Consider the following 19,174-nt stretch of genomic DNA (forward strand, 5'->3'; position numbering starts at 1 on the left):
CAACTTGTGGCCCGGGGGCCAGATGCGGCCCGCGACAGGGTGCAGAGTGGCCCACCGACCATTTTCTAAGTGCCTGCTACCCAGGCACTTACGGTATTTAAAAGAATAAGTCTGGAGCAGCTAGGATCCAATGATGCCTTTTATTTAAGGTGCAAAATGATCAGACAGACAACGTTTCGACGTACATACGTCTTCATCAGGTCTACCGTATGTACGTCGAAACGTTGTCTGTCTGATCATTTTGCACCTTAAATAAAAGGCATCATTGGATCCGAGCTGCTCCAGACTTATTCTTTTAAGTATTTGCGTCCCTCCTGTGATGCACCGGACCTGCCAGTTCCTACAGCTGAAGCGCAGTTGGATCCTTCACTTTTGATACCCAGGCACTTATGTATGTACTTAACTAACTTAACCTAACTAACTATCCGGTGTGCACAACATTGTCAAACTAAACTCCGGCTGACACCCCAAAAACCTACAATCCGCTACAGAAAAATGTATATTATTTGTTTATTAACTGGCACCTGGCCTCCTATCATTTCACGAAAGTGGCCCCCGGGCAAAGCAAGTTGAAGTATCCCTGTATTAGGCTGTGAAAAATGCTACCTTATCTGTAAAGGGGAGACTCGTGGGTACCCATTGAACCAATTTTCATTCAGATAAATTGAGCTGAGAGGTCAAGAGACCCCTTTGAAATAGTTTTCCCTCGCCCAAATTTAACCTACTTTTGGAGCGTTATTTAGCCCCCTTCTTGACCAGCTAGCATATTTGATATTAGCTTGTATGATAACAGGATCTCCACTGTAGCTTTAAAGATGACCCTGCTACAGCCATTTGATTACCCGCAAACATCTGGAGTGTTGGCAGACCACTCGCAGCCAACCTGCAGTACCTCCATGGCCCACTAGTGGGCCGCGGCGCACAGTTTGGGAATCACTGCGATCTAAGACAACAGACAGGTGACACACTCTGTTGACATCACAATTGCTCAAATGACATCACTGATGACATTACAATTGCTCAAGTGACATCATCACTGATGGAATCTGGGGTGGGACAGAATGTAGGGAAACAATGGATGATTAAAATGTGCATTGCATTGCATCCCTAGCATGCAATGCATTCTGGTTGTTGTAGTTGTTGCCCTCCTTAAAAGCAATATGGGGACTCTACAGCTGTTTTCTCAGTTTTCACTGGTCATATAGGGCTCAAATTTCAAAAGTAATTGCACATTTCTACGACATACTGTAGGTAACCTAGTTTTAATGAATCATCAAATTCACAGCAGTAAGGCCTTTAACATGCCGATGCACTGAGCGAGTGTGTCTTAACTCTTAATCGCCGCATTTTGCTTCCCCCGTGCGTATCGTATCGTATATGCTGATATCATTCGCATGCGGCTTGTGGAAGTGATGGGCGGACATGACACAACACTCGACAAACCCTGAATGTCATGTGACTTTGTGGGTGCGTTCTCCCCCTGACAGACTCACAAATCACCTTGTTGTCACTCATGATGCCAGGTTGCCAGCTGAGGTGCGGGGAGGTTGGAGCTGCAGCTGTCATTAAATATGCATTTTGCACAGCATGTCAGCATGAGTATGTGTCAACATACCTTGTCATCCAAATAAACATGGCTCCTGTATTTAAATAGAGCTGCCTGAGTGAAGCACCGTCCTATTTTATAGCATTAAAAACGCCAGTGGATGCCACTTGACTTTAGAGGCCAGCTATGGGGTGTGTTTTGTGCCTGTGTGTGTGTGTGTGTGTGTGTGTATGTGCGTGTGTGTGTGTGCGTGCGTGCGTGCGCGTGCGTGCGTGTGCGTGTGCGTGTGTGTGTGTGTATGTGTGTGTGTGCGTGCGTGTTGCTCACACACAGCTGCTTAGCTGGTCATTATGGGTGTGTGTTGTGCAGCTGTGGGCCATAGTGAGGCAGACAGGTGGTGAGTTAGCTGAATGATGGGACAATGTGAGAGGAATCAGTTATTAAGGTGTGCTCACTGTGCTGGTGGGAAAGTCAACGGGGGGAAATTAGACATTGTGAAGAGCTGACAGCTTGGATTTAGCCTCAAAGTTTGCCAACTTAATGCACTATAGGCCAGGCTTTCCCAACCCGGGGGTCACGTGGAATTCAGATGGGCTCTCCTCCTGACATTTCTAGTTATTGATGAATACAAATAATAATGATAATGTATTATTTATTATTATAAAAACACCACACAATCCAAAAGAAAACAGTTTTCACTCCCCCACCATAAAAATCTAGTTCAAATAAATTGCAGGATATTGTTAAATAGGACTAATAATAATAATAATAATAATAATAATAATAATAATAATAATAATAATAACAATAATAATAATAATAATTATAATAATACGTGTTATTTATAGAGCGCTTTTCAAGGTACTCAAAGACGCTTTACAAGGGGGTTTAGAAAAGGTCAACAAAACAACACATTAAAAACATAATACACAATACAAATCAAGAATGAGGAAACAACACGGTAAAACTAAATACAATACATAGTTATCACAGGTTAAAAGCACTTTTGAACAGCTGGGTTTTGTGTAATGACTTCAGTGTGGCTGTACCGAACATCCGAACAAGATTTCACACAAAAAATATCCACGAAGCCGGGGAAGCTTTTGCTGGTGGCTTGTGTGACGCCATTATGTTTATCTTGAATTGTTCCCATAGCAGCATATTGTGAATGGTGATGATTGAATGAATAAACTACGAGAGCTTAATGTACATGAATGGTTGGTTGAGAAAACCAGAGATCATCCTACTACAAGATTTGTACTGTGTCATTTTCACTGATATTCATTAAAGAAAGTTGATTTAACAAAAAGACTCATTTGATTATTTGTAGAAAACCTCAATAGAATATTCAAATGTGAAAAGATGGTATTGGGTACAGCCCTACTGATCACTGTGGTCAGTGGAGTAAACTAGCATGCCTGTGCTCAACACAGTTCAGCCAATTCCAGGCCTGTTGACCTGGAGGAGAGATCGATGCTAACTTGCATGGCTCAGTCCATAATCAATGCAATCAGTCAATATTCTACAAACACATACTTCCTCTTAATTAAGACAATATTATCTTCTTTGCAGCTTCGATGAATACGAGTAGATGTTAGCTAGCAGGCACATCAAAAAAGATCTGGAGGTTAAGCATCCCTGACAAAAAGGTCAGTATATTAGGGCTGTGCCGATTCACTTATCTCCCGATCCGATACTATCACGATACTTGGGTGCCGATTCGATATATATTGCGATTCTACGATTATTGCGATTCGATATTACGATTTTTGTTTCTTTTTTTCTTTTCTTTTTTCAGTTTGTTTTTTTACACTAGATTAGAACATGGGAAAAGTTTAATCATACACTTCTAGAGACTGTATATTATATCATGAGTAGGGCTGGGTGATATAACATCTTTCATATCAGTCTATATCGATAATTATTTATCATTTTAATTAATAAAGAAAAAACATGAGAAGAAAAAGGTTGCATTTAGCCACTTTATTTTGAACCACCTTATTTTCAAGGCACACAGGAGAGGTAGGTCTAATTTGTCACACACACACATATGCTCTGAGTGCAACTGCAAGCATTGTTTACAGACATGGTGACGTTTTACTTTGTTGACAGCCTAGCGTTGGCAGCCTTCTAAAAGAACGTTTGGTAACGTGTATTTCAGGGTTGTAGTGTTAACATTAGGTGAATCAGAGGTGTGGAAAAGCCTGGGTTTTGCTGCTACAAATATGCCATAGGCTGTAGGGCTGGAGGGCGACCGTGCTGGGGACCGCGCGCCGGTGGTTTGGCGAGAAAATGCGGTACATTTCTCCATATCAGTTTTATAGACGCATCAAGACTCCGCCCAAGCAGAAGACATAAAGTCATAAGCTGTGTGCTCAATAGAGATGACACAATGAGTTATTCTTCCTGTCCCAAAGTACAAGTAAAACCTTTCCAACAGTTCAACTTTGTCTCTGCTGACAGAAGCGAATTGAGCTGCAGATGCCATTCCGTAAAGTAACGTTGTAGACGTCCGTATTTGTGAAATTGGTGTCTTAACATTAACGTTAATTTCCCGGGCGCTTATTAATAGATAGGACACATGTTAACACGTTACGTTAACACAAATTGAAACTCAACCACATCGAATTATTTGTAACGCCGGGTGAGCTCAAACGAGTGGCGTCAGCGGAGGACCAAAATGCGAGACTCGATCATTAGCCAGGAATGGGTATCGCGCTACTTTTGCATGCTAAAATAAAGCTGATAATGTACAATTTGATTCAAGGGGGGGGGGGGAACCCTTTCAGAGTACAACACAAACTGTCTATTTTCCTGCAACTCGACAGTGCTGCAGCCAGGAGATGTCGGGACTCTGGCTCTGGATCAAGGGATATGATTTGCTGTGTGTGAGTGGGGGTGGGTCATGGGGCGGGTGCACTCGGAGTTTGTCTGTTAAATGATTGGTTTCCGTGTCACTTGTACTAACAAGGTACATGATTGGCTGTATGAGTAGGGGTGGGAATATATGGTCACGATACTTGGCCCTCGATAACGATATTATCACGATACAGCGATTCTGCGATAATCGATATATATTGGAAGAAATTTAACCTACGATACATCACGATATCTGTGTAACTGAAGAGAAAAAAATACCCCTAAAAGGCAAGCAGCAGGTATTATGTATTTATTAGCAGAATTGACATGAACTCTCTCAGAGTTCACTCACTCACTCATACCATTTTCGATACCACAGAGGAAAAGTTACAGATTAAGTATTTTTATTATTATTATTAAAACAAGAAAACCTATATAACCTACCTACCTATATAATTTCTAAAAGTAGATATTAATGATCAAACATTTCCATTCATGTAGCCTACAGTATTTATGTTTTTGTTTCAACTACAAACATAAATAAACATCAACTTGAAACTATGATTCAACTACCACACAGAGCATAATATTTTAGCCTGTTTATTATATGATACTTGGTGCCAGTGTATCGATAACGTATCGCAAAGTGGAAATATCGCGATACCGTGAGTATCGATATTTTGTCCCACCCCTATGTATGAGCCACGGAGCAGAGGGAAGCGCTCTATATGTGATTGATGAAAGTGGGAACATTTCATACATAAACAGAAAAAATGCGATTATCGATTCTGGAATAAAAAATCGATTAAAAAAATCGTGACATTAAAAATCGCGATACTTAGGTGAATCTATTTTTTCTCCCACCCCTACAGTATATACAGTATATATATACTGTATCATCATATACAGTATGATTCTTCAATGTAGCACTTACTGGCCAAACACACCATACGCCAAAGCCATGCAGAACTGCAAAACATTCTCAAATGCTTCCGAGTGCTTTTAACTTGTGCGGAATTGTTTTATTTTGAAAATTCGACTGGAAGTCGTATCATTCTTATCGCTAGTGGAACACAGGACTATATGCACTGCAGCCAGCCATCCAGATCTCTGGCGTGACCGGATCCATGGACCGGACTCACAAACAGATGGAATTAAAATGTGTCAGACGACGGTTTTGTACGCGGGAGATAAAGCCACGGCTTCAGCAGACATGAGTTCTGGCTAACTAATGACATTGACATCTTAGCCTCTAATGTTAGCATTACGTTAGCTAGCATCCCGCTAACTATAACTATCAAGCAAATTCTGGGAATAACGTTACCCAACATGTAATTCAAGATCACTAAAATGTGTTGTTGACAATATGTCTATGCTGTCTGTTAAAGTTAGGCCATCTAAGACAGAGGTGTCCAAACTTTTTGGAATGGGGGACAGATTAGATCATGTGAAAATGCCGGGGGGCCAGGTGCTTCTCACATCATATGGGATATAAATAAAATAAAATAAAAAATCACATACAAATGTACTGGAAAGATTTTGTTTACCATCTGAAAACATTAGTTCTGCATGTGCTGTTCCTACTTGGTGCTTGTACAAACTGTATGATAGTGCTGTCATCGTTAGGTGAAGGGAAAAAATGCTAATTAAACTTGCTTGATTAACCAATACTGTGTGGAGGCGGGCCACATAGTCTATTTTGAGAGACAAGACGAGGGCCACTTAAAATCAGTCCGCGGGCCGCAATTGGCCCCAGGGCCGGAATTTGGACATGCCTGATCTAAGAGCAGCTATCTGCTATGGTTTTTCACTGTCTGCAGTGCACAATGAGATTATCATTTCACAGCACACTGTGGAATAGGTCTAATCACAGTAACGTGAACATTCACATTCACATTCACAACCCCCAATCATTACATAATGTTAGGCAATGTTAGGCAAACAACAAATGACTAAATCAATTCTTAATGATCATTTAATGACAACAATAGCCAATGAGCTGCATTGAGTCATTCTGGTAAGAACTGCGCATGGTGCAGCATCATCAGAATACAGTACTTTAATTGAATTAAAATAAATTGTAATCAGAGATGAATCATTGTGTCCTTAAAATGATTTATGTTCATTTTCAACTTAGGAGCATAATGTAAGGTGATAATCACATCACATACACCCAGTTCATAAATGCTGCAATACTTCAAATGCAAAGGCTTTCATCATGTGGGCCAGAGGCTCAATCCTCATTGTGTTAACTCAGTTGGTGATAGTGACTTTAACATTTATTTATCAGATAGATAGTGACTTAACAGACATTTATTTACATTAAGATCTTTGAGCGTATCACTTTAAGAAATTACCAATATGTATACAAAATGTCAAAGAAGGTAACGCTTAAAATGTATTATTGCGGTGGCAAAAGCCGTGTTGAAAAATCTGGGTGCACCTAAATTATGTGCTGCTGCACCTAAATTAAAAAGTAAGGCGCACCGGTGCACCCACTGTAGAAAAGTTAGTCTGGAGCCCTGTTTTATTTTGAAGGTAAAAACGTCTAGCTTCCTGTATTCTGTATATTTCTAGCAAGCTTGATGCACGTTGAGGACTGAACTCTTGCCACATCAGAGTAAAACAGATGGTTGCATTACCCCGCAAAAAAACAGTAAAGCCTTATAAAAAGTTTTCTTCGGAGCACTTGAGACTTGAGGAAATCAATGCATCTGGGCGTGAGTTGTAGGGTCGTTTAATTACTTACGAACGTTATGCGCAAACGATTATATGCACGCGAAGGTTAGCGGGCAGTTATCGCCCATTATGTAATTTTAGCAACTTGTTATCAGACTCTGCATGTCGTGCTAGTTTGTTGAATGTCAATGCAATTCACTTTGTGCCATTAAGGCTGTAGTAGCCTATGCTGTGTGGTCAGTTTTCACAACGCCCCATTGTATCGTCATGCCCCAACTCCCCCCACCCCCGCCCCCTCTCTACTCTACACCCGGAGGTGTTCCACATGTCTGAAAGGGTACACTTCACATAACGCCCGGCCGGGTCATGCTCAGGAGAAGCTACCCTGATATAATCCAGAGTTCATGTCTGAAAGTAGCTTATGTCTGTTACCTAGCAACCGACACTACTTTTTTAAAATTTAGGACTTTTTAAAATATAGTATAGCCTATAATTGAGTAGGTTTGGTCAGTGAAATGTTTTATGGTCACATAGCTGAATTGCTTTCTTCCTCCTTAAATAGGGATTTTACTAAATGTAACTGTGGGAGGAAGTGTTCTATGAGGCTATTTACACCTGGCGTTAACATGCGTTTTCTGCAATCTGATTTCAATCAGATTGCAGAAATGGTTGTCCTCTCAATCCGCATAAAGTTGCTGTATCCAGATTGAGAGGACACATTGCATTTACACTTGTGTTCAATGTGTACACAATGCATCCCTGACCACCTCCGGAGGTGGTTTGGCCAATCAGATTGCAATCCTTCTTCACTGCGTTTTGGGGGTGTTTACACCTGGCATTTCAAGTGATAAAACACAATCTGACTGCAATGTGATCACAGAAAACGCATGTTAGCGCCAGGTGTAAATGGCCTCTATGATTCAGAATATCGCTTGGTTTGTCCAAGTCCTTCAAACAGCGATGTTGGTTGAATCCTAAAGCCCAGCTCTGTATCATACTTTTCTTTGCTTTACTTTCTGCTTATGCATCGGCTGAATCTCCCTACATGAATCATCAAAGTCTAGTCTAATGTGATTTTATCTGATGTTTGAGCATCCTGTACCAGGCTGACATGTAGGAGTGTGCTGAGCATCTAGTGCGAGCGCACTAGCACAGTAGATAAGTGTGCACACGTACCGCGAGCACCTTGCTGGCATTGTGGATGTTGTCCACATAGATGTTGTAGTGCTGCAGCTGTGGACAAAACTGCTCAAAGCCGCGGCCAAAGTAGCCATTCTCCAAATGGACCAGCAGAGATCTGCAAGAAAGGGCACAGGTCATTAGGGCTGCACCATTAATCATGTTCAAATCTCCATCTCCATTCACACCTCTGTGTCATCTCACATCCGCTGCATCAAAACAAGCGCTCCTACGGTAAACACCTGACGAAATGCACACATGCAGGGGGCAGAAACCAGAGGAAAGGAACACTGCAGAGAGAGACACGACAGAGGACAGTAGAGTAGACACAGGAATAGACCTTATTCGGTAACCCCGGACGGTGCCATATTGTTGACATACCGTCCTGCAGCTGACAACTATAGTAACAGCCTTATTGTCGTTTCTGTTCCATTACAAAATAGCGATGGTGATGACAGCAATAAAAACCCCAGAGTTGTTGTTTGTATGCTGCCGTTAATGCCTGTAATAATAAACTAAAGAAAAAACGAGGTGAACAGACTTTGCTGTGAGGAGCTGTCAGAAAGTTTCACCTGTCTCTCCCAACTATCCACACACCTCTCCTGTGTGCTGACGTATCCTCCGTCTCGCTCCCTTCACGTCTGTGGACGGTAGAGATAGAAACAAACCACGGGGACTTTATTGCTGCCATTACTACAGCCATGACCTAACGCAGGTCACCATCCGAACACAACAGGAACGATACAGGTAACGCTAACGGCGGCTAGCTTCCTATAAACGCTGCTCTTACATAGGCTGTCACTTGAGAGCTGCAGCGCTACGTCAAGAACATGGCGGCAGTGGGCGTGCCCGTACGTGAGTGACGTCAATCGAATAAGGTCTATATACACTTCTTATAAGAGAGGGGAGGGAGATGCAACTCCATTGTTCTTATGAGTGTATTGTGTCTGTTATAAAGCAAGCACATATCTTTGACAGACTGACAGCACATGTGTTCAAAGCATTGTGAAACGCTTATTAATTAAACTAATTCCACTCAAGCTAAGGTAGTGCTGCATGCTCTGCTCTGCTCTGCTGCATGTTTGTGTGCATCACAGAGCCTCGACACGTGGGTCTGTGATGCACAAAGTGGCCTCCGCACAGCGTGAGCATTTCTCCTCCAGTCAAGCTGCATCATGGGACTTTGAGTAAGTGCACATTAGCGCCTGAACAACAATGCACTGCTGCTCTGCATTCAGCGCAGAAACAAGGCGCTCAAATACAGCGGGATGAGAGAGGTGAAGCATCACTTTGAGCTAAGGCACACATGTTTGGAGAGAGGTGCGGAGGAGGAGGTTGAGCAAAGTTCAGACGATTGCTTCCCGGTTAATGGGAAGTTTAGCGGGGAAGGCTCTCCGTGGCCTCTCCCTGTGCGTGACATATTTACTGGGGGCACCAGACGCCGGGGTCTACCTTCAGGGCACACGGAGCCAGGGCCGCTTTGTAGTGTGAACGCTGAACCCGCCAACAAACCCAGCAGATCAAGGCAGCGGCAAAGCAGTCGCTCCCGCCTGTCAGCCACGTTACAGCAACACGGACGCAAGTGGCTGGGGGTGTTGACACTTGTGAAGTAGCTTGTTATCCAAACTTAGAGGCAGTACCACACACAGACACACACACACGTACACACACACAGACACACACACACACACAGACACACACACACACGTACACACAGATCGCACTCTAATGATGTTCCCAGAGACTGTGCGTTGCTACATGCTGGAAGGAGCACTTTGCCGTTGAAGTTGATTTAAATAGATTTTAATGAAGTTGCGCACCAAGGTAGCCTCTGTTCATAATCAGGAGATGGCGACGCAGCCAAGAGAGTTCTAACGAGGGCAAAGGGCGGGAAAAACACTGTTTCCGTGCACGCCCCCCCCCCTCCCCTCCTCCCTCACAGCCAGAGGCTATTATGATAAATATGAAATTATGGATTACATTTTTTTTTACTTTTTTTTTTTTACTTTTTTCACTTAAATTGTCTGGCCATCAGGAGAGGGATGAAGACAACATTAGCATTCCTCCCGCGTCACGTGAATCCACATGAATTCGGAGCAGTTGCGACATCTGGGGTGGCTGCAACCTCCACCAAACAATCCAGACCTATGTGGCTTCATGTGCGTGAGGCTCGCCTCCGACAACAGAGGAATACTAATTGTTGCTGCGCGGTCTGACTCTGACCATCCCCCACGCCCCAAAAAATAAAAATAAAAATAAAACATGAACAAAATAATAATAAAGACCTATAATAGAACCTTCTCACAGCAACCGTTTTGAGGTGGTAAAAGCAGGAAGTAAAGCAGGTGTAACCAATAACATGGAATGACGGTTCCAATCCCAGTTTAGGTGTTCCAATGTCGGGACCCTCGTTGTTGTTATTGGTTACACCTGCTTTACTTCCTGCTTTAGCACCTCAAAAACAGTTGCTGTAAAAGGGTCTATAATAAACACACGCTGCGTTGATCTCAATGTGCTTCTTCCCTTTGCTGTCAACGAGGCGTGACTTCTGTCATGTGACACCTTATTTGATCTATTTCCACCGCACATTTATTCTCATTAAGACCTAACCCCCCCCCCCCCCCAGACACCTGCTTTGCAATATTCAACTCTCAAAGCCGGCTGTTGATATTGTGATCAGGTGACAGCTCTTTCAAGTTGGTTACTTCCCGTTTGTTATGTCGCAGTCGGGGATAATTAGCTTGCTCCTTCCATTGCCTGGTCTCTCTACTCCCCATAAACAGTCATAAGCAGGATAAAATGGCCGCACGCGCAGCATATCAATATAGTCACATGTCGCCTTCTCTTATGTAACCCGGACATGTTTAACCAAAGCAGAATTCATTAACTCCCCACTCTGGAGTCAAGTCAAACCAGGGGCTGTCAAAAGAACACACACAACACAACACACACACACACACATACCTACACCCACACACACACACACACACACACACACACACACACACACATACACACAATATAGCTGACAAGCTAGCCTGTCACAGAATCTTTCTGGGATTGAAGCGTTATTTCGAATCGCACATAGGTTACGCAAAAACCACGCCCTGTGACCGCCTACGCAGCAGTCAAGCGCCGGGATTGGCCAGGCGCTCATGCTCATGTTGGGCTCTCTGTTACAGGGACACCATTCCTGTGAGAAGCAACAACACCAAGCGAGGCTGCAGCGAGGCTGCAATGAGGATATTGAAAGACAAAATCCTACATCGCACCAAAGCATACAATGTATTTTTGAAATAAATGTTTAAAAATCGATGGTGTGTTAAAAGCTTGTGTTTTCATTGGCGTTATTACAGTAATTTATTTTCAATGTCCGCTATCAAGAGCAATTTGGTTAATAAAATCACTGGGCTGGGCACAGTGTTTGTGGTGTGTGGGAAATGTTTGTTTGAAAAGCTTGTGTGTTACGTTTTCATTAGCGTTAATACACTAATAATTCATTTCAATGTCCGCTATCAAGAGCAATTCAGTTGGTTCATGAAATCGCTGGGCTGCGTGCCGTGCAGTGGTTGTGGTGTGGGAGATTCCAGCTGTCAAAAGAAGAAGACAAAAGACTTGCTCCTGGCCAATCCCGGCGCTTGACTGCTGCGTAGGCGGGCACAGGGCGTGGTTTTTGCGTAACCTATGTGGGATTCGAAATAACGCGGGATTGAAGTCGTTTCTTACCTGCTTTAAAAATAATCGACTAGGGGTGCACAGTTCACGTTTTTTGCCACCGATCACCGATTGCCGATCGCCTATGGGAAATATCTGCCCAACCGATCATCGACCGATCACCGATCATATAAACTCCTCAAAAAAAGCTTGGAAACGTTATTTCGGTCGATTATTTCTCCCCTTTAATAATACCAATTGGCATTGTATTTTATGTCGTTGGAAAGCCTGATTAGTGATTAGTGATAGGGCTTTTTTTGAAAAAAAATAAAATAATAATAATAATAATATAAAAAAATATCGGCAATCAGCCGAAATATCGGCAATCAGCCAAAATATCGGCAATCAGCCGATCGCATATTTGAGGTCAAAATCGGCCAATACAGATTGCTTGCCGATCGATCGGTGCACCCCTAGAATCGACAACAGGACCTGCCGCAAGTCTCCTAAATGGGCGTGGCCGTGGAAAACCATGGAGCAAAAGACCCACGTGACACGAATACAGGAAGTGACTCAAAGATGGGGTGTCTCGCTTTGATACCCCACTGTCTCTGCTTTTACCTCTACTACCCAGACATCCTGACCGACCAGAGGAGGCACTAGCGCAGCGTCCAGGACACGTACCCTTAATGCGGCTTTCCACCCACCACAGACACGGCCAATTGTGCCTGTATGGATGGCGTATGTATGGGCAGCTCGTGGACGCCCGACCAAGTAGGGCTGTGCAATAAAATCGATACGGCAATATATCGCGATATTTTCCCCCGCAATACCGTATCGATGTTTCAGAAAAATATCGTGATATATCGCCATATCGATTTTTTTGCACAGCCGTGTGTTCAGTGACACAATAAGAATACTTTTTATTTCAGTGCGTTCAGTAACACACTCAAGTTTTGACTCAATTTGTCCACTAAGTTATCAATATAAAGTGATATTTATTACACGACCTGGGTGGTACACAGCGAATCAAATTTTCAGTAAATTATGTAGAGTATTGCAATATATTGCAATATGTATTGTATCGCAATGTATCGTGATACAATCGTATCGTGACCCATGTATCGTGATACGTATCGTATCGTGAGGTCCTTGCCAATACCCAGCCCTACGAGCAAGCCGGAGGTAACACGGGGGCTCGAACTTACGACCCCCATGTTGGTAGGCAGGTAATGTACCGCCACACTCTACCCGAAGACTACCCGGATGCCCACGTTGTCCAGAGTCTTGAACTCGTTTCCCAATCCCACTCCGGGATCATCTACATGACCGTCAGGAAATCTCGAGTCCATTCACCCTACAGGATGATCTGAGCGAGTGGCGGGCAGGCCAACGACAGATTCACCCACAGAGCACCATTGAGTGCGTTTACATGCAGACAATAAACGGATAACTGTGAATAATCAGTTTATGGCAATAATCTGATTTCTGCGTTTACATGCACTTTAACACATTCAGTGCCAGCGACGCCATATGGCGTCATTAGAAATTTACCGTAGAGTGCCAGCGACGCCAAATGGCGTCAATAACTCGAATTTTTTTTTTTGACGGGGGGGTGTCGATCTATGCCTCTTACATCGCCTCTTACAATATCAGAGGTATTGAATGTGTCTAACCTATTTTACAGAACCCTTAGGTGGCGACAGCGCTCTCCAGATGAGAGAACGTGGAGTGAAACACACAGAAGAAGTCATTGGGGGGAAGGAAATCGCATCGCATCCGTCCGTATGCAGCGGCTTCATTGAAGCAACGTTTAGCTGTGCCCCTGCAGCAGCCAATCTGCTATCACAGATCGCAGAGCCAAGTACACAACACAGACCCAGACAGCAGGACAGGGTTGGCAAACGCAAGCCAGAATATCCGATGCCCACCAGCAGCAAAAGATCAGCAAGAAGCTGCAACCAGCAGCGCATGCAGGCGCCAGCGCTGCTGGTTTCAGCTAAAAATATTATTCTTCCAAACAAAATTCCCTTGCCTTCACTGTTTTATTGAAGGAAATTATTTTTGAGGTGTGACTACATCAGAAAATTAGCTTCAGAGTCAGTGATGTGCTTGAAATGTTTAATTTCACAAAAGGCTCATTATCTCAGCTCGTAGAAAAAAAGCTCTGTTTTTCGTTCAATCAAGCTATCTTCTCCGGCTCATAACTAAAGAACGGAAAATGGGATCAATAAACTTTTTTTTGCAGATGATAGAAGAGAGTCTCATCGTTATTTGTGCGTGTTCAGTGTTTACATAGTAATTATTAAAGAAATTATATGACTGTTTTAAAATGCATTGCGGCCTATGTGGCACAGCAAGCAACCTTTTGCCCAAGGGCCGTGGCACTGAAAGTGTTAATAATCCGACAATAGGAGAAACCCGGGTTTACATGATTCAGTCAATTAGTCGGATTTCTCTCCAGAAAGGCACCATTAATTCCGGAATAAAACAACAGAATATAGCTGCAAAATGCAAAATCACATTTTCCTAATTTATTTGTCCAGTGCAGAGGATGGTTTAGGTGAAAATTAGGTTGTGTATCTCGTCTACTTTACTAAAATTGGAATAGGCGTCGCTTTGGAAGTGCATCTGTCAATAATGTAGCGTGGGGAAAGGTGGAGTAGTATGGGATAGCTAAGTAGGGTGTATGTCTAACTGTATCTGTCTGTTATGTTGTTCTGTGCATGTGGGGTTTGGGGTTTTGGAGTGGCAAGTGAAGGGAGCATAGGGCCAGTGGGTGGAGACTAGGGGAGGAAGTGGGAATGGTCGGGAGAGCTGTGTGAAGCTGGAAGAGAGCAGACGTGCTGGGGAGAGCTAGGCTAGGAGAAGCTAGCGAGGTGTTGGCGTGCCTGCCTTCATGTGTGTCTGTCCGTTCGCTAAATAAAGAGTTTGATAAGCCAAGGATCTGCCTCGGTGTGCGCCTCATTCCGCCACAATAATATTTCCAACTTTACCGAGCACACAGCACAGAGGCAGGCAGGTGAGGTGACTAAGCACGTCAAATGTTCATGACCCACAACGTGTGTTGAATTGAAATACTGTAGCCTACGTGTCAGAAAACGGACAGAATTTGTCACGGATTTTAACGTTATGTGTGTGTTGTGTTTTGAACGACTCTGAGTCTGTTGTCTGTAGGCTACGTCATTCTATTTGCAATCCGAGACAAATATTCGTCCCCTCCTGTAGAATATCCACATTTCAACATAGTGCAGTGCAGCAGCGGTGCCGTTACAGGGACACCGGCTCTGTGCGGGGAGAGAGAGCAGAGCTCCCCGCTCCGCTCAGCCAGGGGCTCCGTGCTCACCGTCATCTCGCCAAGCCGGCTGTGGTGCGCTGTGGCCGGGAGAGAGACCGGGCATGCCGGTGAGAGAACCGGGAGGAGAGCCGAGGGGCCAGTGAGTGCAGCGCGTCTCTCCCTCAGTGCCTCTCTCTCCTGCAAGTCGTACATGCGCAGATATATAAACCCGAAAGAAACCCGGTTATGCTGGATACATGCAGAGAGAAAACCGATTATTGCCCAGAAACCTAGGTGTGTTTATCAGTTTATTCATAACCCGATAACGGCCATAAACGGATAAAGCTTATCAGTTTATGCTGTTTACATGACCATTTCAATAATCAGGTAACTCCAGAAATCCGCTAATAAACAGTTTATTGGTGTGCATGTAAACGCACTCTATGAGAGCCAATTATGATCAATGACTCTCTGTATCATCGCAGAAAACCTTAGTGTGTATACCAAATAACACAGTGGAGTAAACAGAGGAGAACATGGGGAAATCTATAATCAATCACTCAGCGGTGGTAAATCAGTCCAGCACTAAACACACTGTCTCTCTCTATGGAGCACTTTTTAAATGGAGTACTTGCCATTATGTTTCAACCATTGATTCAATAAGGGCCTCATAATGAAGATGTATGAGAACTGCACAACCATTTATCCAATACATCAGCCTGTGTCATTCATACCTCCGTCTTCATTCTAGCCCTCTCAACACAAAAGCATGCTGCCACTCTGCCGAGGATGAGGACCTGAGGGAGGCCCCCGGCCGCACTCATTATTTAGTCTGGAAATGGGATTCCCAATCAAAGACATCCCATTGGCTCGGTCGCTTAGCTGCTGTTGTATGACACTTGGAGCCTGGCTTGCACGTCTAGGCTTTACACAGACCTGTGGACGACTAACACAGTAGTAGTCATTTGCAGAAAGAACATTTCATTCTCCAAATTGATTTAAAAAAAAAAACTGGCTCATGGATAGAGCGAGCTAGTTGAATTAAGCAGGTTGGATGATTATCAAAGTGAAATTATACAAGAGGACTTTTTTCTACAGCCACTTTGAGAATTAACAAGGCAATTATAAAAAACGGACCCCCAATTACATTCTGACTTATTGCTTGGAGGAGAGAGCAGCATGGATATCACTAAAAACATGGACGTGTGTGTAGGGGTTGCAGGCATCTTGCAGGAAGGGGAAAGGTCTTGCGTTTCGCTGATTCTGATATCAGTTTGCTGATATAATCAGGCCCATATTCGCAAATGCGCAACTTGCATGTGCGGTTAACCGTCACCACACATTGCCAATTGCTAACCGGCACGGCGTGACGGCACGGCATGACGGCACGGTGGCTCAGTGGTTAACACTGTTGCCTCACAGCAAGAAGGTCCCGGGTTCGAACCCCGGTCCGTCCCAGGTCCTTTCTGTGTGGAGTTTGCATGTTCTCCCCGTGTTCGTGTGGGTTTTCTCCGGGTGCTCCGGTTTCCCCCCACCATCAAGAAAGACATGTATGTTAGGGTTAATACTCCTGTCGGTGCCCCTGACCAAGGTACTGGCAAAATAACTGGAGTTGGTCTCCGGGCGCTGCACAGTGGCTGCCCACTGCTCCTAGTTCTAGGAAGTAGGGATGGGGGAGAGTACTCGGGTACTCGAGTACTCGTTTGTAACGAGAGTACTCGAGTACCGTTTCCGCTGTCCGGGTACTCGCCCCACCCCCCTCCCCTATAAAAATGGCCGATCTAACGTTAACAGCGTCTGGCGAATCGCCAGCAACACAGACGTCCATGTATATTAACGCAATCTATATTCAGCAGATGTAAAATAAACAAGATTTGATTGCAGTTGTTTTCCGTTCATGGCCAATTTATATATAGATGTGCAAGCAAAGATGGTAACGTTAGATGTTTTTTACTCGGACGGACCACTTTGACTAACGGACCCCTGACAGTAACTTTGTTTACCATAGCCAAACGTTCCGTGTTTCACCACGGGCGGGGACCATCACTCGGATGTTGTTGGTGGTTTTTGCGGTTAACGTTAGCGAACATTATTACTGTTTGCAGTTATCATGTTTGCAGTTATCACTTTTTGGCAGAACACCAGAGTTTTTAATAAGTGGATTTACTTAACAGTGATCAAGAAGCAGTATGGAATGATTACCGACATGTATTGGGAATTACTTTTACTGAGGTAGGCTAACGGCTAACACCGGATCACCTTATCACAGTCAATCTGTAAAAACTAAAAAGTGCACCAGGCAGCGCTTTTTCCATGCAAAATTGGTAATGTGTGTGAAGTTGCTGTGAACAGCCCCATACAAAGCAGATCACCCCTGCTCTCATCACAGGCATTTGGCGAATGCTAATGGTAACTGCTTAACATAGCCAAACTTAGGATCTTTCATGTGTGTGTGTCGTTCCCCCGGGGGGGGGGGGGGGGAGGGGGGGGGAGTACTCGAGTACTCTTTCATAACAGAAGGAGAGTACTCGAGTATTTAAATCCCTTACAATGCCCATCCCTACTAGGAAGGTTCCTAGTAGAGGATGGGTCAAATGCAGAGGATGAATTTCCCCAAGGGGATAAATAAAGGATAACTAACTAACTAACTAATAGAGATGCTGCGATCGAGATTTTTCAATTCCGATCCGATTTCGATATTTTAGCTCAAAACCGATCCGATTCCGATCAAATTTCGATACCCGATTCGATACCGATTTCGATCCGATACCGATACAGCACATATTTAAGTCTCTCTATGCTGTCTGATAGCTAGCAGGCAACAAACATTTTTAGGGTTAGGTATGTATGTGTGTGCTTTGGTAATATAGGCTCCAGGCTGGTATATACAGTACCTCCAGGCTGGTAAGCAAACTCAGGGATCTGGGACTAAACACGGCAATGTGCGACTGGATCCTGGATTTCCTGACAGACCGCCGCCAGGTGGTGAGGGTGGGCAACCTCACCTCCTCCCCACTGACCATTAGCATAGGATCGCCCCAGGGGTGCGTCTCCAGCCCCTTCTGGTACCGTACGACCTCTACACCCACGACTGCGTGGCGACTCAAACTTCAAACACAATTGTGAAGTTTGCAGACGACACAGCGGTCGTGGGGCTGATCTCGGGGGGCGACGAGACGGCCTACAGAGAGGAGGTGGGGGTACTGGAACAATGGTGCCAGGACAACCACCTCTCTCTGAACGTCTCCAAGACCAAGGAGATCATTGTAGACTACAGGAGAGGGGGGGGCGCACACCCCCCAATCACCATCAACGGCACAGTGGTGGAAAGGGTGGACAGCTTCAAGTACCTGGGAGTCAACATCCACCAGGACCTGACCTGGGCCGGCCACACCGCCACTGTTGTCAAAAAGGCCCAACAGCGACTACACGGACTCAGGCGCCTGAAGAAATTCGGGCTGAGGAAAGAAATCCTCGGGGACTTCTACAGAGGCACCATTGAAAGCCTGCTGACAGGCGGCTTCACCGCCTGGTACGGGAACTGTACCACCATGGACCGCAGAGCGCTACGGAGGGTGAGGCGCGCGGCCCAGCACGTAACAGGAGGTGAACTGCCAGAACTGCATGAACTGTACAACCAGCGGTGCCTCAGGAGGTCCCTGAAGATCATCAAAGACACAAACCATCCCCACAACAGCCTGTTCTCCCTGCTACCCTCAGGGAGGAGATACAGGGTTCCAAAAACACGCACAAATCGCTTGAGGAACAGTTTCTTCCCGCAGGCCACGAGACTCCTTAATATGCACAAAATAGTGCAGTAGTCGTACCGTACCGTACTGCAGCTGCTACTATTACGGATGCCTAACGTTTAATTGTAAATTTAAGTGTATGTTTAATAAGGTGCCTAACGTTTAATTGTAAATTTAAGTGTATGTTTAATAAGGTACATGCTATTTGCACATGTATGTATAAAACATCGA

The 19,174-nt window shown here is 44.4% G+C and overlaps 1 protein-coding gene across 1 annotated transcript in view; it reads right to left on the bottom strand.

Moving 5' to 3' along the window:
* Positions 1–19,174, bottom strand: part of LOC310798628 (rho guanine nucleotide exchange factor 39-like) — a gene marked incomplete at its 3' end in the record, with an annotated part of 142,088 nt that overhangs the window by 107,426 nt on the left and 15,488 nt on the right. Inside the window, exon 4 of the mRNA XM_083661170.1 lies at positions 8,261–8,381. Coding sequence (XP_083517296.1) covers positions 8,261–8,381 — 121 coding nt within the window. The remainder of the gene's footprint in view (positions 1–8,260; positions 8,382–19,174) is intronic.

The sequence above is a fragment of the Poromitra crassiceps genome (genome assembly GCF_964638095.1).
Source record: "Poromitra crassiceps genome assembly, chromosome: 2".
Lineage (NCBI taxonomy): Eukaryota > Metazoa > Chordata > Actinopteri > Beryciformes > Melamphaidae > Poromitra > Poromitra crassiceps.